Source organism: Arabidopsis thaliana, chromosome 2 (assembly GCF_000001735.4).
Source record: "Arabidopsis thaliana chromosome 2, partial sequence".
Taxonomy (NCBI): domain Eukaryota; kingdom Viridiplantae; phylum Streptophyta; class Magnoliopsida; order Brassicales; family Brassicaceae; genus Arabidopsis; species Arabidopsis thaliana.
In genome coordinates this window covers 1,056,761-1,082,408 of record NC_003071.7, presented here as the reverse complement: position 1 = coordinate 1,082,408, position 25,648 = coordinate 1,056,761, and the positions used below count along the sequence as shown (strand labels likewise).

Below are 25,648 nucleotides of genomic sequence, written 5' to 3'. Positions count from 1 at the left end.
ATTTGGTAAGTTTGGTTTGAGTACATCTAATGCAATATTAAAAATAAAAATGCATATTATATTATAATAGTTTGTGAAAGTGTTGTTATTATCTCACCACTGGAACTAAATCAATATATTGCATGCCGTAAAAAAAATATTATATTAAAATTCATCTAATAATATGATAGCTTAATCTTATTAATCTTAAAAAAAAATACTTTTCTAAAATTGCTATTAAGTTAAACAACTATTTTAACCTTTTAGACCCATCACTATTTTAAAAATATATTTTATCATCCACCAGTGCTTCTTAACAAAATTGGTAACAAATGAATAATTAAATTTATATCGTCTTTAAGCATGTTTTCCCAACGGTATACCAATCTGAGCAAACCGTTTTTGCTCTGCAAAAATCAATAAAACTCAATCTTTCGAGGATCGATCGCAGAAGATCGGGACAGAGTTTGGACCAATCTTGATTTTCATACAATTTTCGTCCCATCTCTTCTCTCGTTGAATCGGTCGGCGAATCCATGATGATAACCTGCCGATCACTCTCTATTGATCTAGGGTTTCGTTTTTCGTTTTATAACCAAAGAAATATAGATACTATGGTTGGGCTTGAATGGGCTGGAATTGGGCTTTATATTAATTACTTACGCCTTATGTCATATTGTCATGTTTGTTTTGTTTCTTTTGTATTTCTTCCTCTTGCCAAGTAAACAAGTACTAGTATACAATTAAATGATATGAACGGAGCAGCTGCATATAGTCGGTGACTTTTCGCTAGGACTAGTTCTTGGAACGTTAACGTGGTCGGATTAATCACTTCCATAGCTTTCGTCAAGCCATAGATGCCGAAAAGGACATCGCAGCTTAAGGAAATCTTGAGATTATCCTTTAATATTTCGAATATCAAAAACTTGCTCTCTTCTTCAGAAGCAAACGTGGTCTCCAAGGCAATTATGTCTACAACGAGCACGCCTTTAGGATCTTTTCTGAAAACCTCTGGACCTAATCAGATAGATCTCCAGTATTCCAGAAGCTTCATCATGATTTCTCGGACGGCATCATTGTGAACCTCAATCTTCCACTGTCTTCTATTTCGTTTGGTTTCTCAACCTAAGAACCAAGGAGCTTGTTTGATTGTAAGCAGTCTCTCATAATTCTCTCTTCAATCTTCACACTTTTATTCACTTCATATTCTGCTATATTTACAAACCTAGCTAGTTACTCTGCCACTCTCACACAGGTTGCAGGATAGATGCTGTTGACTTGCTGCTCAAGGCGTCTGGATACTTGGAGTTTGCGTCCGAGAGGACATCAAGATTGCATACACCGATTCTGTGACCATCGACATCACGGGTAATAAATGGGTGTGGTTTGGATGACTTGGAACATCTCTGTATGAATATCGTGTATATAGAAGGTTGTGTAACGTTGCATTATCTAACTTAAGATTCGTCAGAAATAAATATCAATGTATGATTCAAACTAGCGATTGTGTAACAACATACAGTATTAGTATTTGGGTTTAGACCTGTTATTGAATTTATAATTGAATTTAATAACAAGAGAAGAGAGCTAGTCAAACAAAAGACTAAGCAAATCCTGGAAGAAACCAATGACTATAACTCATATGATAACGAAATTTATTTGGCCTTGTAACTTTACCAGTGGCAAGATCGAAGACACCGGAAAATGGCTGACGGTCATATTCAACGAAACAGATTGAACCACTCTTGACTCCATCACCAATATCTTGAACCGGTGCTCTTACTGTAAGCCCATGACCGAAGATAATCATCTCATCATCTCCAATAGAATCTACTCTTTCCCATTTTCTACGCTCAAAATTCATTTTAAAGATCCAAAACAAAAAGTTATAACCTTTTATAACTCTCAAGATGATCAAAACCTCTCCCGATTTCTGAATCGCTATTCTCTTGCTCAAAAGGACTTCCCCTGGTCCCCGAATGTACTGAAGAGGACGATTATGATACGGGTTATTTTCGATATCTTCTTTAGGGTAATCTCCAGAGAAATCAAAAATCTTGATGTAGTTATCGGTATTATAGATATAAAGCTTGTTGTTCTTATAAGCCAAATCCAAATAACCAGGTTTAGTCCACTTCCTATTCCAACACCACGAATCATCTCCTTTCTTGTGTGTGAACAAATAATGCTTATTAAAAATCCAAGCAACGAAATAATCTCCCGTCCTCTCGTCTATCCACAGAACAGCTGCTCTTTTGGATTCGAATACTTCTTTCTCACTTATACGAATAGAATTACAATTGTCAAAGCAAATGTACCTCGACTTGTAAAAATATTTGCTTTGCACAAATCTCGCTTGTGCACCACGAATTTTAGACTCCATTGGTGGAAGATTGATCCTTTTGCCCGTTAACAGGTTAACAATATAGAAATCAAGACGAGAATCTGCCATCAAGAGCCAGTTTCCAGAGCTAGCCAAACGATAGCTCTCGTCAGAAACTCCGACAAGATTCTTATAAATCTTGTCTTCGTCGGGATCGAACAACATCAATGAAGTACTAATATAATACTTTGCTCTATATATGATCCGCCATGGACGCAGAGGCCGCTTTACGCATGTTTTCCAAACGGAGTACCAATCTGAGCAAACAATTTTTGCTCGGTAAAAATCTAGAGAGCTCAAGCTTTCGATGATCTTTCTCAAAATATCAGGACAAAGCTTGGACCAATCATGATTCTCAGACATTTTTTGTGTCTCCTCTTTCTTCATCGAATCGGTTGTCATACCCATGAGTATACGTTTAATTGCCGAGCACTCTATGGATCTAGGGTTTGGTTTTTATTAAGGTTCTTAGAAAATCTGCTACTGATTTAGGAGGTGTTATTGATTTGTGATTTAAATAGAGTATTAATGAGTTAATATGTTATGGAGAATCTGTTGTTATTCAATCAAGATTTTTAAAAAGTTTGTTAAAGTTTGGTATTATTAGTTTAAGATTTATAAAAACTAATTTAAAATCTTTATAAATCTAGAGTTATTGAATTTATACTTTAATAAAGTCATTAAAAGTTTTGTGTTATTCAATTAAAACAAAATAATCTATGATTTTTAATGAGTTAAATTATTGTGTTATTAGTTTATGACTTTCTACATTTTTCTTTACAAAATAAAGTTATGAAAAATATCATCAAAATATAGAGATTGTTTGAAAACTTTAAAAGATTGTGAAAAAATAATCAACAAGATTATAGAAAACTCTCTAAGGGGTTGTATTCAATCAAACATTTCAAGTGATTTGTGTTAAAATAACAAATCATATGCTATTCAATCATAGATTTTTAAAAGCCTCATAAAATCTAATGTTATTGAACTAGTGATTCTAAAATCTACTTAAAAATCCCTTGTTTTTTTTTTTTTTGTCATCCGATTATAATTAGGACTCAAACGAGCCAAAACTGAGGAATGTTGTTTACATAAGTTATATGAAACGGTTCAGTGCGAACTTTTCGCGCTAAGTTATCCGCTTTTACATTTGCATTACGAGAAATTAATGATAAAAAAAAGCATGGGAATTCTTCCCTGTCGCTCTGTAGTTCCTCCAAAAGTATGTGAATTTACTTAAAAATCCCTTGTTATTGAAAACATTTTAAGGATTGAATTTGTAGTGACTTTAAGAGACTTAAGTGAATTTTAGTTAATTTCCTTAGTTAAAAATATAGAATTTTAAATCTCATGGTTTTAGGTGGAATTTGAGAAGATTTTACAATAAATCATAACAACTTCTTTAAATTCACCCAAATTCTTCAAACTCATATAAAAACTCAAAATAACTCAAATCACTCAAAATATAATTGGATATACCCCCTAAGAATAATTTAGAATCTTCCATTTCTTTATTATCTATGATTTTATCAAAGTCATCAAAATTCTTGGTAAATTAGGAACCAATAACACCCCCTTAATGTTTTTCCTTTTTTTTGTTTACTAACTATTACAAGCTTAAATCTTTAAACTTTTCCTATTCTATAGAGTATAGACCATATCTATGTATATATAACGAAACAGGGAAACTAACTAAAATTTTTTTTAAAAACTTTTCCTATTCTATATATACGTAAATATAACGAAATAGGAAACTAACTAAAAATAAATTTACATTTACTAATTTACATGTACTGTATATAAGTTTGCACCACATAATATTCAAACCAAACCATTTATTTACCACAAACTAATACAATTAATCGTCTTTCTATCAGTTACTTGAAAGAAAAGTAACTGAAACTTTAACTGACTCCTCTTGGCTTTAACCCTAAATGTGATAGCATAATTCTATATGTAATCAGTGACAAATACACCAATTTATTCATTAGTTATTGTTATCTCCTTCGACAAACGTACTCATTAATATTACTTATTAATAAACTCTTCAAGTTTCTTCACGACTTGACGAGCATTATCACTATTAGGATTCTTCAAATGAAAAACATGACCTTCATTTTTAGTCTCCATTACCTCAACTTCACCTTCCCATCCACTCTTCTTCAGCTTCTCCGCGTAACACCAACCTTGTCTCACAAACAGATCATCTCCAGCTACCATTACCAAAACCCGCCCGCAACCTAATCCGGATGGATCCGATCCGACAACGTTGAGCCATGGATCATCAACTCCTTGTTTACTATTCGGACTTGCGACTCTCCAACTTCCTTCAACACCTTTCGTCTTCCCCACGTCTCTAACCTCAAACTCATCAATTGGAGTCTTACTCCAAAAATATGGATGAATCAAGATTATCCCTGATATTAAAGAATCACAAAGCTTCTCTTTTTTCGCTCGCATCGTTAGATGATGAGATATGTTTCCACCGGCGCTATCTCCGGCGAGAAACACTTTTCCGAAATCGCCGTGTTTGTTTATCCAAGTTTCCGGTCCGGTTCCTGTGATATGAGTTAACACCCATTTGAGTGAATCCCATGAATCTTCGTACGGAATAGGTACCGGAAACTCCGGTGCACGGCGATAGTTTACTGATATTGCTAAGCAGTTAGCGGCCGCGACGGCGGATGTGAGGAAAGTGTGGTAGGGTGGAGAAAAAGCTGTTTCTATGATGAAACCACCACCGTGGAAGTAGATGAGGATTGGGAGCTTTTTAACAGTGACTTTCTCCGGTAGGTAGATGCGGAGGGAGAGGTTTTTCTCCGGTGAATGGATGATATCTTTGGAGACGACACCGTTTTGTGGTGTAAGAGATGGTGGGACGGTTGTTTCTCCTAAGAGACGCTCAATGCGGCCACTCTTGTAGACTCGAAACATCGGAGATCTGTCGAAAGCGATTACGGAATCCATATTGTTGCTTGGATTAGAGATAGAAAGAAACGTTAGAGATGAGTGAAGACGATGAGAAGAAGATAAGAAGAGTGTTTTTGTAAGCGTAGATGTAGAGCGTGAAAGTGATGATGGGGTCTCTGCTACTAACAATAATTGAATGCAAATGGTTGGACTCTAATAAGTCTCCTGACTCATATGGATGTGACAATGACATGACAATTCGATGTCCTCAGTATTATATGGAGGAAAGCAAATCACATGTTCAAATGAATCATGGTTATATATCCATTGAGAGCAAAGCATGGAATGGGTTTTCTTTCACACAATTGGCATTCAATGTTTTACTAGTTTTAAGCGGTCCTCTAGGTCTAGAAAAATTATTTAATACTTGGTTAACCAATGGACCAAGGTAGTTTTTACAAAGATTTCTAAAAAATGATTTTTTTATTTAAAATTTTGGGAAACTAGTTTTCTAGTGATTTCTCCAAGTTTCTAAAAGAAACTAAAAACCATGGTTTTGAGGTTTTTATGAAAATCTTTATTTTTCCAAGGAAATTATGGTTTTGAATAGTTGTGGTTTTCAAAGTGGTTTTAATTCTTCCAAAATTGCTTTTTAAACCCTTTGAAGATTATGAAAAAAATTGTTTCCCTACAAAAATAGAGAATCTAGATTTTGAGATCTTTTGCCAAATCATATATATGAAAGTTGGCCAACTCTCTCCATATGATTGACACATCATCACTTTAGTATTTGCCATGTGTCTATTAAATAATTAATAAAAGCTCTTCAACTTCTAATTTATAGGTTAATGATATATTTATTATTTAATTTTACATATTATTTATTTTTACATATTTAAAAAAATTGATATTAAAAAAAATGATTTTTTTTTGTAATCCAAACTCAAAGTATGAGTATATAATAATCGTGGATTAATTAATGATTTGAGTAGGTTATTATCTTAAATTGATATTTATATAATAAATCTCCGAAGGTGCATAATACGTACGAAGCTTCATCATCAAATTCTTAGATTTCTAGAATCGAAGACTAACTTCTGTTAAATTGGTTTAAAGTGAACGTTGTTTATGAATTATGTGTATGATGAAATATTGAGAATGTTGTTAGAAAAAATATATTTTAATACTAAAAATAATTTCTTATTGTATTAGTGAATGATTAGATAAATAAAATTATTTAAATTAAACGATACAAAATAATCCGAAAGACTGCGGCGTAGCGCGGATGATCACCTAGTAATAATAATAAGAAACATGCAACCACACGCACCATCCCTTCTATTTCCGGCATTCTCATTAAAAGGAAAGGAGTCACATGAAAATCTAATGAGTGTATCATTCCCTTTTCATTGTGCTTGTTATTTGCGCTGTTTAATCTTATTTCACAACAAATCATCTAGCTATCTTGGTTTTGTTTATTTATAATTCTAATCTATTTTTGTCAAATTCTTATTTTTTGTTTTGTCTATGGACGGGGATTTATCTGTTAACTGCATTGAATAGGTAATGGTTGTTAAATAGAGTAGTCCACTAGGCAGCATTGAGCCAACCGTAAGTAGAGGCTTCAAATACATATGTGATATCTGTGTAGAATATAACATCAAAATGAATTAGATTCGTAGACATATAAACACAAGTGTCCTCCTAGTTTCAAAGCATCACGTCTATCACATCAATCACAAAATTTAAAAGCATAATTTTATATATTAAATTTATTGTGTCATACTCCAATGTAATCCCGCAATCAGATCACTAAATTTGACGATCTTACAGTAATCCATCTAATGTTAAAATCCGTTGGATCATATTCATATATGTTTTTTCGAAAGAAAAAACAAAACAAATCAAATATTGAATAAGTTTATAAAACAATAATAAATATCCATATAAAACAGTATACACATTCAAGTATTGCTATTATATATATAGAAATTATTTTCTAAATTATTGAATGTAAAATATACAGTAAACGGTTTGCATATATTTTAGTCTATATTGTTTTAGAAGATAGTGTGAAATCTTTAATATAATAAATTTAAACTTAACAATAATTTTATTTCACTAAATTGTTTCTTTAATATAGCAACAACGCATTTTCGAATTTATCATATATGAATGCTTAATATTTATTTTTTCACATAAAACTCAAATATCTGTAAATTATTTATGGATATCAATTTTGGTTTAAAGAACGTTATAGATGTTTGTTGTTTTATGCCATTATACATGGGATCTGCTATGCTTCAATAGTTTGTAAAATTAAATAATGACTTTGAATGTATGGAATATATAATTTTTGTCATTTTAAATAAGAGTAATTAAATGCGAACTGAAATATTTTTCAATGGCAAATAACATTTGGTTATTTTGCTAACAACATTGCACAAATAATAGTATAGAGATCGTACATGTGGGTGGCTACTTCTCTTTCTTTTCTTTTTTTTGTTTTTTGAATTTAATATTAAATTAGATTCAAAAAGAAAACATAACATTTTTACAGTTTGTGCAACTATTTTTGATAGTAAGTTAAGAATTTGAATGAGAAATCATAAGAACTTTTCTCAGTTTATCCCTCTTGATGTGAACCATACTTGGAGACCCTTGTTATATCGATGATCTCCACTGATTTTAAGAACCGAAAGTTGATTGCGAATGTGTCGATCAATCCATTTGATAAGTCGATTAGCTGAGTTGAGACCAGTGCCATGTTTGCGCTCGTTACGTTCCCGCCAAATGGTATATATCGTTGCCTGCAACACGTATCTAGCAAGTAAGCCATCGACCTTGTCCCGCCACTGATTAGAAACACAAGTGATGATAGAATGCCAGCCAGTCCGTTGAGTAGTTCGATCTGAAAAGATTCTTGGCCAGAGGTTCCCATATTTCTTTTGCATAGCCACATGAAAAGAAAATGTGATCTCTGGTTTCAAGCTCATGGTTACATAAGACACACGTTGCATTGACCCCGCTATTCCATTGAAGCATCCTATCCCCCGTGGAGAGCCTATTGTGAACCGCTAACCACATGCAAAACGCATGTTTCGGTGTAGCTTGCGCAAATTAGACCCTTTTGTGCCAAGAAACCTTGTTCGCCGTTGTGCGTGTGTGATTCCAAGTGTCCTTGGTAGACAACGTTGGCCGGAACACACCATTCTTTCCTTTCCAGAGTACTCTGTCTTGCTCATTCGTTCTGCTATTCCGTTTCAGAGCCAACATTTCTTCCATTGATCTAAGACAGTCCACACGGTGCCGTCTCCGTCTACGGTTTGTCCAAGCCTCCAAAACTGTCGACGTTCTGCTTATCCCCATATCAATCATCCCTCTATCTCCGGTGGCTACTTCTCTTTCACCTATATGGAAATTCTAAAGCGTGTGTCATCTTCAGAGACTTTTTGGTCATTTCATTTTTGATAAAAAGAGTTTATCTCACGATTGAAAGTTAAAAAAAGTGACAAACAACTATTATCTAGACTCATGACAAGTGATACATGTAAACTATATTCATTTTATGAAAAATAGACAAACTAATTTACATTTTTATATCTATTGAGTTTTTACTTTCTATGTCCAGAAGAAGCCATGAGAACTGCAACAGCTGAAATGAACATAAACAACATACAGAAGAGAAGTAGATAAGTTTTCCGTGACGATCTTCTGTATTCTCCAAACAAAACCACTCCCCAAAATGTACTCACAAGTGGAAGAGCCTATAAGACACAAAATACTCAAAACCATAAAGATTGATTCTTGAATTTTGCCAAAATATTTTGAAAGAAATGTGAATATATGAACCTGAACGGAGTCAGCAGCCGCGTATCCTGCGGCTTGACCGCCCATAAACTGAAGACCGTTTCCAAAACCGCAAAGAAACCCCGCCAAAAAGGCCCAGTAACGACCATTCCAGTCATTTAAGTAAGCTTTAAAAGAAGATTTTGGAAGACCAAGAACAGGATAGTAGAGGAATACAACGTTGAGTATCAATGCAATGATAAAACAAGAAACAGAGAAGTAGAAGAATGCTGTGTAAACGACTAGCTTTGGCACTCCTTGTTTCAATCTGTTCCATTGATCGTTAGTGGCTAAGTTAAATGCTGGAGAGAAGAGGGAGAAACAAAGACCTGCGAAGAAAGTAATCGCTAGTCCGATTATCTTTCGTTTTCCGAACACCTGCAATTTTAAAGAATGAATTTTAACAACTTCTCAAAGTATATGGACTTGAAGAAACCATTACCTTTATGGCTCTTGTGTTCTCAAGCTCTATAAGAAATCTTGCTGTCCCTTCTTTAGGTTTTGTCGTAACATTAGTCTCCAGGTCTTTTGATGAGTTTGTTCCTATTTCGGTAGATGGACCTGAAGCTCTGGATGAGACAAGATTGGGATATTAGTAAGAAAACAGATTGTTTAGGAAAATAAAGTGAGAGACTGAATCTTGATTACTCTTGCTTAGCCGTTTCAAAGTCTCTTAGCTTGGCCTTGTTATCGTCTGCATTGGATCTATGAACTGCTGAACCAAGACAAACCGCGATCAAGAAACAGGCCACACCGGGGAAAAGGATCTCGGCTTTGTTGATCTTATCATCCAAGAAATAGTTCAAGGTTGAGCCTGAAAGTTAGAAAACAAGAATTGTAAACTAACCACTTTCAAACCAAAGTATATAACTTCATGATCTAACCTATGACTACAGTGATGCTTGATGTGATGACTTCTGTAACTGATAAGCCTACTAAAGCCCATGCATATTGAGTTGATAGATTCCCGAGGCTAAGCACGATACCGCCCGCCATTGCAAACATAACAGACGGCCAATTATCCTACAAAATAAGTGGTTTCTCAACAACAAATTATAACTTTCTCTTTGCATGTATCTCCAAAAGTGATTTAAGTATACTTGAGCAAGCTGAGTGATGAAGTTTGGGCTATCGGGTTTTGTAGACCCAATTTGACCAAAAGTGAAAGCTATAATAATAGCAGCCAACAAGTTAGTGATGGAGTAATCAAGATAGGTGTGTTGAGGAAGACGGCCACGTCTCTCTAAAAGTGTTAAAACTGCTGGCCAAGTCCCTAGAGATAGTAAGGCTAAAAGCATACAAGCTATGGCACCTCCTTTGCTCTCCACTAGATACATATTCTCGGGCTCTAAATGGATCAGCCCTGCAAGCAAAAATGTTGGTTTAGGCAAAAGATATGCTTGGAGAATTTCAGAATTATCTAATCCTTAAAAGCAGATAAACAATCCACATAAGACTAGAGAAGATTCTTGATTGTTTCTCATGTTGATGGAAGATACATATGTCCATAAACTATTCATGACAAGAGAGTTTGAGATTTAAAAGATAAGTAGAACCAAATCATCCAAAATAGGTATATGAAAAAGACACTACCTTTGCTAGGTTCTGCAAGAACAGAGGATAATATCACTTCTGCAAATAAGTTCAAGAGAGTTTCCACCACATATCTTTTAGATCTTTTGTCCAGAGAATGTAAAGATACTGAACATTGACTCAAATTGATATACAAAATTTTTGATTTGCCTTGGAATCTTCATAGTGAGGTTCCAATCTTTGGATACTTTTTGACCTTTCTAATATTTTCGTTTATACTAGAGAAATTAATTCTGGAAAAAGACAAGTACCTAACATTTCTTTTTCTTTCTCCTTTCTTTCATTGAATATTCATTTAAGTAGAGACGAAACGAAAAAATTATGTTTCTCCAATTAGAATGAAAAAACATAACATTTTTGAAACAGAACATATATTCTTCATTCACTTATAATCTTACATGTATAATACAACTATGATAAGATCATCATTTCCGGTGACCGGAAGAGGCCATAAGAATAGCTACGGCCGCCACAAACATGGCCAACATGCTAACTAAAAGGGCATAAGTTCGCTTCGACGATTTTCGATACTCTCCGAACAAAACTATACCCCAAAATGTGCTTACAAGAGGAAGTGCCTAAACCAAAAACAGAGCTCATGTACTTGCAAAAACCAAAATGTAAACTTTGAGATTACTAAATTTGAAGAAGCAAAAAATAACCTGGACAGAGTCTGCAGCCGCGTATCCAGCGGCTTGACCTCCCATGAACTGCAAACCGTTACCAAACCCGCACAAGAATCCAGCGAAAACCGCCCAACCTCTACCTTTGGAGTCATATATATACTTCTTAAGCGATGATCTCGCTAAGCCTACCATTGGCCGGTAAAGAAAGATGAGGTTTAGAATCAAAGAAATGAGAAAACCCGCGATTGAGAAGTAGAAAAAGGCGGTATAGACAACGAGCTTAGGTACGCCTTTTGGCAATGTACTCCATTGATCGTTTGTTGCCAAGTTGAATGCAGGAGAGAATAGAGAAAGGCTGATTCCCGCGAACAGCGTTATGAATAGTCCGATCATTATGCTTTTTCCAAAGACCTGCGCATTGATGAGGTTTTAAGCACCGAGAGTAGTTGTATACTCTCCTTTGCTACGTAATCTTGCTAAAGGTTTTTCTCTTGGTCATTGTAATTGAACCTTGATTGCTCTTTTGTTCTCTAGCTCTACATAGAATCCTGCCGTCCCTGCTTTCGCCTTTTCCGCGAGTTTCTCTTGAGATTCGACATCAGTTTTCTCTGTTCATGGTAAGAACAAACAAGAAAACATCACAACTTTGATCAAAGTTCCACCAAAAGTTTCTAATTTTAACTGAATTTTCATTCCTTTGCTTTGCATATATCTTCACACAAATCAATATATATATAGGTTTTACCTATTTCAGGCTTGTCTTCACCATTTTCAATAGAAGAATATAAATCTCTGAAAAAGATCAGAGTTTTGTTAAAACATTTTTAAAACATGGAACAAAGGCAAAAGAAAGAGCAACATCTTAGTTTGTCTCAGCTTTATACTCGCTAGGTAAAGACTTGAGTTTCTCTTTGACATCAGCTGCATTAGAAGCATGAACCGCAGCGCCTAGGAAAACAGCGATCAAGAAGCAACCTACGCCAGGGAAGAGGATCTCGGCTTTGTTTATCTTGTTGTCCAAGAAATAATTCAATGTTGTACCTATAAAATTCAACCGTGATACGCAAGAAACCATAGAAACATAAGTTTTTGATTCATCACAAACCAAAGGAAGTATACCAATGACGACGGTAATGCTTGCGGTTATAACTTCAGTAACCGATAAACCGACAAACGCAAAAGCGTATTGAGTCGCTAAATTCCCGATGCTAAGAAGCACACCGCCTGCGACTGCAAGCAATACCGACGGCCAATTATCCTGTAAAAAACCTCATATTACCAATCAAGTTCGTATAAACTTTATCAGGAATCTCAAGAAGTATATAGAACGAACCAAACCTGAGGTAGCTGAGTGGTAAAGTCAGGTTTTAGAAACGTGCTTTTCCCAATCTCACCGAGCGAAAATGCTATCACGATTGCAGCCAAGAGATTCGCGGTTGCGAAATCAAGAAACGTGTGTTGAGGAAGACGACCTCTTCTCTCCAATAGAGTCAGAATCGCTGGCCAACTTCCCAAACAACACAATGAGAGTATCATACATCCTATAGCTCCTGCTTTGCTCTCAACCACATACATTTCTACTCTTCTTCTTTAACACAAAAACACTTTCTTTTCTTGTAACATTTATGGACTTTGCCTCTTACCCGGTTTACCCCACCGCTTTGGATGCATTCTCGGTTTATCTAAACCGGATCTTCTTGGACAATGTTTGGCCAACCCTGCATTTCCTCTCTCTGTTTTTGCATGTGTGTTGTTGACGGTTGTATGGAGAGGGTTACATGTGTATATCAAAAGATAATGTCAATGAAGGATTTCAAGACACATTCATTTTCAGCCTAATAAGACCAAAATGAGCTCAGATATGTTTGGACTTTGAATCTCAAACTGACAGAGAATCTCTTAGTCATTTTTAATATTTTGTGGAGCATTGAATCTGATAAAATGGCTAAAGTGTTACACCGAATTAGCTTAGTCTTAATGAGATTTCTTTTTAGACAAAAACATGGTTACTAGGAGACTGGGTTGCAACTAAATGAAAGCTACGGGAGAAGCTTCCAAATTTCACTGATAAGTGTTTTATGTTATGCAATAAAAACAAAAGAAAATTTGTTTTTGTGGGACTGAAACATCTAGTCTATGTATCAGTGGCCATTTCCAAGCTTCCATCTTTGTCTTTTGTCGAATGATTGAGGAAATTCCCAAGCAGCCTTTGATCCAACACCATGTTAGGTACCTGCACAGTTAAGAGATATACTTTCTTCAGAACAGCAGAACAGAGATAAGACACGAGATATGTGAATTCAGAAATGAGATAGAGTCGAGTAAAACCTTGTCCCCGAAGAATATTTTGGTGTTACGAGCAATGGCATCGATGAATTTGAGTTCAAGAAATTCAGGGGTGAGCTTCAACTTATTTGCTTCAGCTTCTCTCAGTACACTAAGGACATTGATCAGGGGAAAAATTTAAACATTAGAGCCATTTATTCTGTATATGTTCTTTGTTTGTTTGATTCATAAGGAAACTAAATGGGAAAAAAAGACGGGCTATTACCGGTAGTAATCTGCATCCGCGAGACTCTTTTGACGGTCAAGGTACATCTGATTCTCGATATCAGCTTCTCTCCTTGAACTGTCTTTCTCAGTCAACTTCTGTTGCATCAGAATCTTGCTTACATTGGCGTTCTTCTCAGCTTCACTAATGGCCATTATTTTCTTTGTCTCTGCCTCTTTCTCAGCAACTCTTTGTTTCTCAATAGCAATCAAGACCTTCAAAATCATTCATTCCAATTGTATAAGCAATCTTAAAGCGTCCAGAGTCCATTATAACGGAATTGATGATATGAGCAAACCAGTGCAGATTGAATTGCCAAGGACAAGGTTCAAAAGGAATTTACCTTGGTACGTTCCTCTTCCATTTGCTCAAAGTTACGCCTTACACTCTCTGGAATTTTCGGCTTGGTGACACGCACACTAAGAATCTCAATTCCTGGAGCATAACGTGTACAATCAGCTTGAAGAGCATCTTTCATTCGTTCATCAATCTGAAACACATGTGATCAAATGAATTAGCGGAAATCATCGTAAACTTTCCAGATTTTGGACGCAATTAGAAAACTATCTAAAGAAAGCTTTAATCACTGCTGTTTTCCTAAAAAGAGGAAGGAAACGTCACTCCATATGGATCAAAAACATGAACCAGTCAATGACATGAGCTTAAGCTTCCAAACTGTTAAGATCAAAAAGTTTATATGTTTAAATTATAGTCAAGTACCTGGTCAAAGATGTCAATGTAGACTTGCTGAAGTGAATGAGAGCTACAGAACTGGTTGATCTCATGATGAATCTTGTCATAAATCCATGTGTTATCATAGTTCACACCATAGTTAAGCAAAGTGTCATAAACAAAATCCTTACGTAGTCGATTAACAACCTGTAAACATGTTTAATCTGATCAATACATATAATTAAGATTAAAAAAGCAATGGTGATGCCAGCAGAAAAGCAAATCTTAAGACACTTACTTCTATCTTCTCAAAGGTAATCAAGACACCTCCTTTGGTACCACATGGTATATCCCTCACCTAAGAGTAGAGAATCAATTAGTAAAAAAAACTACAATCTAAACACATCCAAGCTTTTTATGGTAGAAAACTCACTTGATCTGTCTGTAGAGTAACTTGAACAGGCTCATAGTTGGTTATGAAAGGCAGCTTCAGATGAAAACCTGAAACACACAAAAGTTAATTCCAACTAACAAAAGAATGAAATCGCAATGAAACTACGAAAAGGGATCATAAATACCTGGCTCTGTGATTATATTTAGAAGAGCACCACCTCTCCAATACGCTCCAACGTGACCTTCAGGAACTTGGTGCACCAACGATGAGGGAAACATAACCTGATGATAGTCCATTCCATAAACAAAATCTTTAACAAATACAACCCAAAGCGAGTGTCTTTAGAGTTTTGTGTCACTCAAATAGGTTTTAAAAAAGTGTACTTGTGACATTACACTACACTAATCCAAAATCTAAAAAGAAACAAGTGAAATCTAGGTCGAGAAGAATACAAAGTCATCAGCTTTAAGTCAACTTCAGATACAAAGCTTACACATTTAGAAAAGGGTTGACTCAGAATCGAAAGATGAAACATTTAAGAGAACCGATTCAGTTTGTGATGATACGTGTATCTAATCTGAACACAGAGATCAAACGAGAAGAGAGGAGATATCATACCAAGGCGGCGATTGCAGCGAAAACACCGAAAGCAATGAGAATCGAAGATATATCGCCACCGGGTTCTCCGACCGGTGGTGCTCGAGGAATATCAGTTCTCCGTTGTTGAGCATCCATGGCGAATTTTGCTTAACCGGGAAAGTTTTCTGTTCAGTGGAAATTGCAAAACTTGGAAAGGGGTTTTTTCAAGATGAAGGTTTTTTTCATGTATAGGGTTTTATAAGGTGTGGGAGGGAAGAGTTTAACTTCGTGTGTGTAATTGATATCGAACCGTTGAATAGAGGAGAATCAATGGATCGTATTTTTTTAGATGTGGGAGTAATCTTCCAAAATTTATATTTCATTATAACTTTTTTTTTAAAACAAATCTTCAAATATTAAACAAATACTATATTTTTCCAGTATCAAACTAAATAATTTGTATTAGCTTGTTATAAATATGAAAAAAATACAATAGAGATTACTAGTTAAGTCTTGAAAAAAAAAAGAAAAAAATATATCTTAGACAAGTTAGTACCAATTTATTACATACATATATATATATATATATATGTAAATTAGGATTGAACTAAAGGTACATGGTGGGACAAAAGGTTTATTTTTTGATAGAAATCATAAAATAAGTTATATTATACAATAGTTTATCATGAAAAAGTATATAATTATAATATGTTTTGTTTTTATATAGATTTTTGTTGGTGGAAACAATTATTTAAGGAATAATAACAATGAAAACAACGATTTGAATATCGAAGATAAAAACAGTGATAATTCTCTAAATCTTCGAGATAACTAACATACGGTGAAAACAACGCTGATGATCTTAAATCTTGATGCAAATATTGCAAATCCGACCCGTAAATTTTTTCACTCTATAGGTTTGATTTATATGTGGGCTTATTATGAGTAAATTACTAAATTGTGTGTTAATAAGTTTTAGTAACCTTGATTTTTTGATATAGAAAGTATTTAGGTGTACGTTAGTATTAGAATGTGGGCTTCCAACTCAAAATCAATTGTTAATAAGTGGAGAGACTCATATCTTATATATATATCACTTTATATTTTACTCAACTTCTAATGTGGGACATTATCCTAAAACGTCTCTCCGAAATGATGGTTTTTCTAACCACTGATCTCGATATGTTCGGGCTTTGATATCATATTAGATTGTGGGCTTCCAACTCAAAATAATTGGCAATGAATGAAGATTAAAATCATACTTAACTTCCAATATGAGAGAATAGCCCTAATAGTTAGCACGTATATGTATGAAATCTTTGGTCTTGTTTTAAAACCGCTAATCTAATATTTAAATTTGATTTGAGGTTTATATGTTTTTTCAAACTTAAGATATAGAACAACATGAATAATAAGTTTGTCTCTAATGATTCAAAGCTGGAATAGATACAAAAAAAATATCAAGTCAGGTTCATATCGAAATAAAACTTTTGCCTCACCAGTCACCACAACATCTCTTAGACATAACTCTACCACTTCCTATATATTGTTTGCATTCTACTTATGTTTACATGTTCTATTTACTCTGCATGTAAACACTTATAGAAAGATTCCATTAGATCATTTCTTACATACATGAAATAAAATTAAAATAGCCTAAACAACAAAGCCAACCACTAAATGGATGTCTGCCTCAAAGAACTTGCATTCACACGTGACAAAATCTCATCCATACATCCAAAACGTCAGCCTCACTTTCTTAATCACTCACTAGCCTTTTATAGAAACGCAATGACGACGGAGAAACCAAGTGAGAGAGCGATTGAAATGAACAAACTCGGAGCACCATTATTGCCTGAAGGATCAAAATCTCCGGCCGGACCAAACGCAGGAGGTCCCGGAAACGTCTGTGTTCCTGAAGGAGTACCTGTCGTGGGAGTTGTCCCTGCACTTCTGTGGAAGACAAAACAGGTAAAAGAACACCAAACTTCTAAGTCACGTTACATAAAGAAAGACAAGTTTTAACCAAACAATCTCTTTACCAAATCTTGAAACAAACATACCCTGGACTTGAAGGATATAAGCAACCAGTAACCACAGCTGCAAAAGAACAGAGGAAAACATCAAAAAGATTGCATCATAACACCAACAAATTTAGGTTTCAGAGATTTTGGTTTTTACTTGAAGGAAGATTTTGGCTGGTAGTAGCAGTTCCTGAGAAATTACAGCTTCCAGAGATTTGACCAAATCTTTGGAAATAAGTATTAACCGCCCAATCACAATGACTCTTGATGGTGTTTGGTTGATAACAAGGACCTTTCTCATGAATAGGATTACAATCTTTTAAAACTCCACATGCATAATCTATCGATGTTTGAAGATCTTTCTCTCCAACACCATCTCTACATAGACAATAAGTTGCACCTAGAAACAGAGAAAGTGAGAGAGAGTTGGTTTTGTTTGAAACCTCAAGAACAGAGAATCATTTTGAACAAAAAGCTTACTTGAGTAGGTGGTTAAAGCCAAGAGAAACAAGAGACTAAGAAGCAATCTCATGATGGACCAAAGCAAGTTTTTAACTCCTAAACACAATCCAAGAAGATAGCTTCAAAGACAGAGGAGAAGAAGAAGAAGAAGAAGAAGAAGAAGAAGAAGAAGAAGAGATGAGATTTTAGATGAGAGAGATATGAGTTTATTAATAAAAGAGAGTGATAAAGACCATACCATCTCTCTCTGGTTCCGAGGTTTAACCACAGACAAGAATCTGAAAATCTCAGTGTCCAAACTCCAAAAATGTATATGGTCTCAACATTTGTTTTTTTCTTTTTCTTTTTTGTTGCTAAAAATTGTAATTATTTCATTTATCGTTTGGTACAATTTAATTATTCTTAGTCAAAATAAAAGCAGAACCAATTAATAGTCGTGATTTCATCGTGAGACCATAATGGTAGTAGACTCAATAAAAGCAAATCAATATGTTTTAGTGTTCATCTGATAATGTACGAAGGAAAATGAAAGTTGGGAATTGACAAATTATAGAAATTTTTGCATAACCTATGAGTTAATGCTGACCTGGTCCTCTAGTCCTTTGTGGTTGGTGCACGATACATTCGAAGTTTGGTAATTAAAAACTTTCTATTTGTATCAGTTAATTCATAATTATTTTTTCGTAGGTAGTGGTGTCTTTTATTTTATACTTAAAAACGGTAATTATTAACCCAAGGGTCAGGTCAAAACTTAACCCAACATTGGTTTTGATGGTTTCTTCTGCAGATTCTGTTGTCTCGATTTGATCGTCGTTTAACTTTTCATGCTTTGCAACGCTTAATTTCTAAATTACTAATTTTAGATTAGTTGGTCAGTTTGTCACATATAATTTATATTAGTTTACAAATGAAAATTTGAAATGGACTTGTTTATGAAAGTGTTTTCAAGAGATGTGAAAGGTCAAAATTCTTTTGTAAGCTGAATTAGCCACCGATATTGAATGAGAATATTCTTATTTTGTTAACTTAAAAGAAGAAGAAATAGCGAATAAAGTTTCGATTTCTTTGTGGCCTTTTCTAGAAAATATATCTTTTATCAATTATCATTCTTCATTTAAAATTATTCTGACTAAACTAAAACATGTTTGGAGATGTACCAATCAAGTTTCAAACCAAGATTTACACCAACCTAAATACTGTCTCATAACAAAAATGATTCTAACACCTTCCAAATTTTTGACATTCTTTTTTCCTAATTTTTTTCCATCAAATGGTTTTTTCTTAGGTTGCAAATATTAGAGTATATAATATGATTATGAAAAACTAAATGCAGAAGTGGTGCGTCGACTAGTTTATGTAATGAAAATAAAGAATATCGCTGACTTTTAGAGCAAAATTCCAAGGACCACCACTCCATATCTAGCACATGAAGATGCATCATACCGGCCAATCAAATATTCAGATTTGTTGTGGCGTTTAATGCAATATTTGTGGACAAATAGTAGATAGTTAAAACCGAAGAAGACTATACATTGCCAATTACTAGAAAATTTGCCGCAATACCAAAGAGATTCCAACAATCTAATTTTAATGATGGTCTTAATTTTAAACGGCAAGTCATTTTGACTTGTGTTATGATCGAACCTAAATATATATACAATGGAAACAACGATTAAATCATTAATTTACATATAGCATTTAGCTGCTCAAATGTTTAACATCACTACAATTTTCATATATATCATTGATAACACAAACAAAGGCCATATGAATTAATCAATTTACACATAGTTAACGCCTACACAAGTTCATATGATCAATCCACATTATCCATTCATATAATCAACCAACTAAAGTAAACACAGACACGATAGTCCCTTTGAGATTACCAGTTTGAATACATGTTTTTATCTAACGATAAGAGTAACATGATCAAAATGAATTTTCTAAGTGATGATATGATATTCATAATGTTCGATAAAAACATTCGCTGCCTCCTGTGATTCATTTTCTACTGAGAAAATATATAGAGAGATACAAGCAATGAAATAAGTTACGTAGGCACCCACAAACCCTAACCCTAAAATCTCATTACTCTAATTAATTAATCAAGAATCTTTATTTTTTTTAGAATTTGAGAGTTATTTCACTTCCATTAATATTGCTGTGATCTTCACATTCTTCCCTAAGAGCAGCCAACCCTTTTCTCTCTCCACCACCACTCTCCGGTGACTTCCCTTCAACTGTGGGACTGTCCGTCACCTGATGATGAGTAGAATCGGTAGAGGCGGTGCCACCGGATGAACCGTTAAACGTTTGAAAGTGGTGGTGGTGGAGCGGCTGAGGAGGCGGTGGAGTTGTGTAGAATTCTTGAGAGGAGCAAAAGTGTGGTGGAGGCGGCCCTGCCGTGTTGGTATGGTGGTGGTGGACTTGGTGGTGGTAGAGAGTCGGAGTGCCACCATGTGCGGAGGTGTACTCCGGTGGAACCCATATGCCACCTAGGACCACCAAATGTGGACCTGGCCCACCTGACGTTTGTGGGCTTGGGCTTGGTCTTCTAGTGTGAAGCCGATACTTCTGTTTGTTTAAAATCAACACACCAGTAAAGTACTTAAATATGAGTTAAAAAAAGTTGTAAAGCATATTGTGGTGACTTGTGATTTAAGTTACCTGGAGATGGCTTTTGACTTCATCATTGGTCAAACCATCAACTTTCATGAGTTCCCTTATTTGTTTAGGTGTAGCCACTGCAATGATATAACCAACATATAAATACGGATACAAGTTCGATTCAAAAATTAAACACTTTTTATTAGGTTAACAAGGTTATTTTAATCTATATTTAATAAACTAAATCCATATCTAAACCGGAAAAAAATAGAATTAGAATTAGAATTTATTTGGAAACTAACTACATATATTTGAATAATTGTTAAGTACTTAAGTTGATCTCTCATTTTTTTTTGTTGATTCAAGTTGATCTATCGTATATTCAATTTCACTTTATGTACTGTTTTTTATCAACCGAAAAAACTATAGAAAACGCCAACTAAAACTTTATAATATGCCTTTTGAAAAAAATAAAAATAGCAAAATGGAAATCATGGCAATTTGCCATACCATATTCATTATTACCTAAATATCGAATAAACCACAAATGATAATACTAGCCATGTATAAAATATGCAGTATACGATAATGATGTATGTATTTGGTGACTCAAATATCATGTCTACTAAAAAAATCGTTTTAATTAGTTGACAATTTTTTTAGATTAACCATGGTAAAGCTACTTCAAATTAATACTTAGTTGATTAGAATAAGTGTATCTGTACCTTGCGAGCCACCAAGCATTTGAAGAGCTTGGACAAATCTCCGGTGCAAGTCCGGCGACCAGCAACGTCGTGCCTTTCTATTACTTTGACTCGTTGTAGAAGAAACTCCATTGCTGTTCGAATTGTTATTATTATTATTATTATAGTTATTATCATTGTTGATCATGCTCTCATCATTACCGTCTTGGCCATTAGTATGTTCGTTGGTCGGAGAGACCCTCTTGACCTCCGTGGATAGAGCTAATTCAGGCAAAGATTGTTCCTTAGAGAAGGGAAGAAAAGCACCGCTGCCATTTCTTTGTTTTGCATCAAAATGTCCGAGTTTCGGACTACTATTAATCTCGTCTTTGGGAAGAGATTGATCAGTAGTTGAATCAATGTTTTTTGGTTTGGTTTCGGATTGGCTCCATAGCTGAGCAGTCGTCATCCAATTACTTCCTTTGTTGTTTGTCTTTTCGGGTTGGTTCCTTAAGGGTATGAACTCTTCGAGAACTGGTCTTGTACCAACACTTTGGTTATTGTTATTACTATTTGCTCTATATGCTTCTAGTTGTTGTTTGTAAACTTCCACAGCTGGAAAAAAAAATCAAACTAATTAAAGATGGTAAAGTAATTTAAAATATGAAAGTAACAGATATAACATGAACCTTATAACCTTTAAAATCACTTTAGTTAGTTTTGTTGATTTCAGTGTTGGGAGGAAACAAAAGTTTTGTGATTCAAAGAAATCAAAAGCAAGCTCTGATTTTTATGAAATAAATTCTTAAATTAATGAATAAAGATCTTTTCAAAAAAAAAAAAGTGAAAAGAAATTCAAAAAACTAATGGTTCACTAGGTTTTTTTTGGTAATAAAGGGATTATTTGAAGATCATATTATACACAAGTATATATACGTAGATCTAAATATTGTAAATGGATATATGTACCATTGTTAAGGAGTTGCATGCAAAGGGGAAGCTCGCGTTTGAAGGCATCGATCTTGAGACGTTCTTGTTCTAGGCGAGAGAGAAGATCTTCAAGCTTATGTGTGGTTGGATCGCTCTGAAAGTTATCTCCAAAGGATTTCAAAAGCATAGAGTAGCTTTGTGGCTTGCAATCCAAGCTTAGTTCTGATGAGGACGCCATATTTATAGCTTATATACTCTCTCTCTCTCGCTGTATAGGAAGAATATTTATTGATTATATAAATATAATATAGATGATCAAGGAATCAAGAAGAATTTGTGGTGCCTTCAAGTTTCAGATGATATATGTATATGCTATATGGTTCTTCAGAAATATTTCAAAGATTTTCAGGGTTTTTGGAAATTAGGGTTTGGAGAGGAAGAGCGAATGAAGAAGAAGATAGAGGAAAAGGGGAATAAAATGTTAGGTTGTGGACACAAGGAGGATCACAAGGAGGTTCCTGTCCTTTTTAGAGGGCTCAATTCAAAGGAACGGAATAATGTGATCTGTCACCACACACACACACACACATATATCTATCGAGAGAGGGAGAGACTAAGGAGGTGTATTTTTTAGAGAGAGAGAGTGAGAGGCTTCTTACTGTTAGAAGTCGTTCCTCTTCTCTAATGAGTCAATATTTTTTTATTTTTTTTAATATTATGTAAAATTATTCGGAAAAAAACTGTTTTACATCAAGTGCTGCTTGTGTTTGAGCAAAATTTGAGAAAATATAACAAAGATAAATTATTTTTATTTTCTAATGAGTCAATATTACTAAAGGTGTATCATGTGTGACTCTCATTTCTCAAAAAGCTTATAATCAAGGCTTTTGATGCTACCATATATGGCTTCATGAATCTTAAACAAAATAGTTAATATATAAAAAACTATGGCTTGGTAAATATTAGTAAAATCATTAAATTAGTAACCATTTGATTTGTTTTTTTATCTTCTCTTATAATGCTTAGTTTTTAATCACTTCTTCAGAAAATTAATCTATGTATAATTCCATATGAAAGAAAGAGAAAAGAGAGGCTAAAGGAGAAAAGAGGAAGATATAAAGCAGCAGAGCAAAAGGGAATATATGGAAACTTGTTATAAAGAACAAATGGGTAAGAATACAAACTTTTAAATTATTTCTAATAAAGCGATATATTGTTTTTAATCTCAGATTCTGCTTTTGTTGGTTCACCACTTCACATAGCTTATACTTTCGTAAATTCAGTCTCATAATTCTTAAGATAAAATATGTTTCCTAATTCTCCTATAAATCTTAGCTCATGTTGACTGAAAAATAGATCTAAGCTAACATTTCAGGTATTTGGTTCTTAATTATCTTATATATTCGACAAAGTTAAAATAAAATTATGGAATCACCAACGCAATTATGTGAAAGGAATAAATTGTGAACGTTTTAGTACATTTTGGGAAATTTATAGTCGTTGCCAGAAAAACAAATATTCTTCTACCACCTTCTTAATTTATATAGTTAATTATTTTAAATTTTCAAAAGGAATTGAGATTCAATATAAATCAAAGAAGCACATATTAGGCCACAAGATTTTTATATTTATAGTTGCACGACGGCGAGAGAGAGAGACAGAGATAACGATTGATCAATATTTTTTTGTAAATTGAATTTCTTAAAAAAGTTGAATAATTATTCTAAATTTTAGTGGATGCAAAAAAGAGAAAGAAAGGGAATATCTGATTTAATTTATTACCATAAACTAGGACAGATATTCACTTAAGTAAATAATATTGACAGAAGTTTGAGAGTCGCAGAATCTTCCCACCGGACTTTAGTGAAGTGGCCAGGAAGGTAGAAGATTCTTCTTACTTAGAAATATTTTAAACTTTTTTAAAGAGTTTTTGCAATTCAAAGTCTTATCAAAATTTCTTTTCGTATCTAGGTTTCATTGAAAACCGATGAACTAATTGTGGACCTGATAAAATTAATTCTCTAAAATGCTTCTGTTTAATATTTGATGCACATATGTAATACAAATTAATTATTAGATATATGCATATTAAAACAAATTCGGGGCGGATATATCAATTTGATTTGATGATACAAGATTTTTTCTACCCAATCAAATTTATATTCAAGGCAAATAAGAGAGCATTTAGAAGTTGTAATTGTTTAGTTGCTCTATGCTTTCATATAATAACATTTCTAGAACATTAATCTCTAAAAACTAATGAAGCAAAAATAAGCTTTACATATGTAAAGTGTATTTGAGATGTGAGAATCTCGTCCTCTTATTAGTACTTAATTTTCCTAATTGGATAGCTTATGATGTTTTAGTCGTCTAATCACTAAACCCTTCCAAGTTTCTGACATGTGGTCTTATATATCGAGTTATCTAGTTTTTTGTAGGATCACCCTCAGACCTTTCTAAAGGCACAGTCAAAGAAAATAAAAATTGAACTAAGCAATAAGGCTACGTGATCGTGAAAATGCAAGTGATGCTACAAGAACTGCTTAAAGGATCTACACATGACGTTAGAACCTGCTTGCAACGATATTATAGTCTAGACGTATAGATAAAAAAGCTGAAATAAATATATATATTCTAATTACTATCAATTATACCATTGACCAATTAAATTTCTAAAATTAATCGGAACATCGCATTCAATCAATAAATTATACTCCAGTAAGAGTGATCCTACAAAAAATGTTTCTTATTTCTAATATTCTACTATTAGTTGTTCCAGTGAGGTCAATATCTGTAACTCTGTGTTACATGTGTATATTAATTCTGAGAAAATTATGATGAAAAAGATCAAGTTAATTTTAAAATCTTATCAAATAAAATCAGTTTTTCATCACTGTATAAGTAATGAACTCACTTATTTTGTATGATATCGCATTTTAAAAGTTTGTTACTCTTGTCTTTTCTTTTATAATTTTTTTTATAATATATAGTTTCAAGCAACCAATTGGCATCTAATGCCACACATCAAATTTTCGGACAGACCCTCCGACATGCATATCCTAAAATTTTGGATATCCAATTCATATATATTTCATATTTTCCTCAAAGTTCTTTCAATTCAAGTGATGGTGTATTATTCTATATGCTAATATTTTCTTAAGTACAAATATCATTGTACCTTATTCTCTTTAACTCTTGTTAATTAACCAAAAATTTGAAATTTTTAGTTACTTTCTATAAATTCAGAAATAACAATTATTTGAACATCCTTGTCATCACGACCTCTAAACTATGATTCGAAATAAGAGTGGAATTATATATCTCCTTTCTTACAAAATCAATGGTGATCTCAATAACAAATAGAGATGTTGTAGTGTCAAAAACTTTGCAGACTGAACCGACC

General features: G+C 33.9%; 8 protein-coding genes and 1 pseudogene across 16 annotated transcripts; all 9 read right to left on the bottom strand.

Moving 5' to 3' along the window:
* Positions 1–287: 287 nt before the first annotated feature.
* Positions 288–817, bottom strand: AT2G03565 (uncharacterized protein; the record flags this gene model as incomplete). The annotated part of the gene is made up of 2 exons (NM_001161017.2): positions 288–526; positions 738–817. The coding sequence occupies 2 exons, from the start codon at positions 815–817 to the stop codon at positions 406–408; spliced, it is 201 nt and encodes a 66-aa protein (NP_001154489.1). The 3' UTR covers positions 288–405.
* Positions 818–1,582: 765 nt separating this feature from the next.
* AT2G03560 (F-box only protein (DUF295)) lies at positions 1,583–2,770 on the bottom strand (the record flags this gene model as incomplete). The annotated part of the gene is made up of 1 exon (NM_126406.6): positions 1,583–2,770. The coding sequence occupies one exon, from the start codon at positions 2,768–2,770 to the stop codon at positions 1,583–1,585; it is 1,188 nt and encodes a 395-aa protein (NP_565302.5).
* A 1,290-nt stretch (positions 2,771–4,060) lies between these two features.
* Positions 4,061–5,546, bottom strand: AT2G03550 (alpha/beta-Hydrolases superfamily protein). Its single transcript, NM_126405.2, has one exon. The coding sequence runs from the start codon at positions 5,327–5,329 to the stop codon at positions 4,391–4,393; it is 939 nt and encodes a 312-aa protein (NP_178453.1). The 5' UTR covers positions 5,330–5,546; the 3' UTR covers positions 4,061–4,390.
* Positions 5,547–7,893: 2,347 nt separating this feature from the next.
* AT2G03540 lies at positions 7,894–8,650 on the bottom strand (annotated as a pseudogene; the record flags this gene model as incomplete). The annotated part of the gene is made up of 3 exons: positions 7,894–8,127; positions 8,355–8,452; positions 8,482–8,650.
* Positions 8,393–10,956, bottom strand: UPS2 (ureide permease 2; the record flags this gene model as incomplete). Of its 5 annotated transcripts, none has more annotated exons than NM_001335189.1 (7): positions 10,222–10,900; positions 10,006–10,144; positions 9,770–9,935; positions 9,564–9,690; positions 9,125–9,499; positions 8,952–9,039; positions 8,393–8,682 (listed from the first exon to the last, which is right to left on the bottom strand). In NM_001335189.1, the coding sequence occupies exons 1-7, from the start codon at positions 10,456–10,458 to the stop codon at positions 8,393–8,395; spliced, it is 1,422 nt and encodes a 473-aa protein (NP_001324119.1). In that variant the 5' UTR covers positions 10,459–10,900. The 5 variants fall into 5 exon arrangements, with proteins under 5 accessions (NP_001324119.1, NP_178451.2, NP_001077874.1 ...); NM_126403.4 differs by lacking the exon at positions 8,393–8,682 and having other exon boundaries at positions 8,843–9,039; positions 10,222–10,484; positions 10,715–10,956; NM_001084405.2 differs by lacking the exon at positions 8,393–8,682 and having other exon boundaries at positions 8,847–9,039; positions 10,222–10,718.
* A 31-nt stretch (positions 10,957–10,987) lies between these two features.
* Positions 10,988–12,918, bottom strand: UPS4 (ureide permease 4). Its single transcript, NM_126402.3, has 7 exons — positions 12,679–12,918; positions 12,460–12,598; positions 12,225–12,381; positions 12,086–12,132; positions 11,851–11,948; positions 11,377–11,751; positions 10,988–11,292 (listed from the first exon to the last, which is right to left on the bottom strand). Exons 1-7 carry the CDS (start codon positions 12,913–12,915, stop codon positions 11,140–11,142), a joined length of 1,206 nt encoding a protein of 401 aa, NP_178450.2. The 5' UTR covers positions 12,916–12,918; the 3' UTR covers positions 10,988–11,139.
* Positions 12,919–13,222: 304 nt separating this feature from the next.
* AT2G03510 (SPFH/Band 7/PHB domain-containing membrane-associated protein family) lies at positions 13,223–15,831 on the bottom strand. The gene is made up of 9 exons (NM_126401.5): positions 15,576–15,831; positions 15,142–15,238; positions 14,997–15,064; positions 14,862–14,921; positions 14,612–14,770; positions 14,235–14,381; positions 13,892–14,106; positions 13,669–13,777; positions 13,223–13,573 (listed from the first exon to the last, which is right to left on the bottom strand). The coding sequence occupies exons 1-9, from the start codon at positions 15,690–15,692 to the stop codon at positions 13,475–13,477; spliced, it is 1,071 nt and encodes a 356-aa protein (NP_027545.1). The 5' UTR covers positions 15,693–15,831; the 3' UTR covers positions 13,223–13,474.
* A 1,106-nt stretch (positions 15,832–16,937) lies between these two features.
* On the bottom strand, positions 16,938–18,466 carry AT2G03505 (Carbohydrate-binding X8 domain superfamily protein). 4 transcript variants are annotated; one of them, NM_001335185.1, is made up of 5 exons: positions 18,261–18,394; positions 18,041–18,118; positions 17,718–17,960; positions 17,600–17,636; positions 16,938–17,489 (listed from the first exon to the last, which is right to left on the bottom strand). In NM_001335185.1, exons 2-5 carry the CDS (start codon positions 18,090–18,092, stop codon positions 17,315–17,317), a joined length of 507 nt encoding a protein of 168 aa, NP_001324361.1. In that variant the 5' UTR covers positions 18,093–18,118; positions 18,261–18,394; the 3' UTR covers positions 16,938–17,314. The 4 variants fall into 4 exon arrangements, with proteins under 4 accessions (NP_001324361.1, NP_671770.1, NP_001324359.1 ...); NM_001335187.1 differs by having other exon boundaries at positions 16,982–17,489; positions 18,041–18,141; positions 18,261–18,359; NM_147237.4 differs by having other exon boundaries at positions 16,946–17,489; positions 18,041–18,466.
* Positions 18,467–19,729: 1,263 nt separating this feature from the next.
* On the bottom strand, positions 19,730–22,864 carry AT2G03500 (Homeodomain-like superfamily protein). Its single transcript, NM_126400.3, has 4 exons — positions 22,285–22,864; positions 21,358–21,930; positions 20,693–20,769; positions 19,730–20,599 (listed from the first exon to the last, which is right to left on the bottom strand). Exons 1-4 carry the CDS (start codon positions 22,481–22,483, stop codon positions 20,150–20,152), a joined length of 1,299 nt encoding a protein of 432 aa, NP_027544.1. The 5' UTR covers positions 22,484–22,864; the 3' UTR covers positions 19,730–20,149.
* Positions 22,865–25,648: the final 2,784 nt, after the last annotated feature.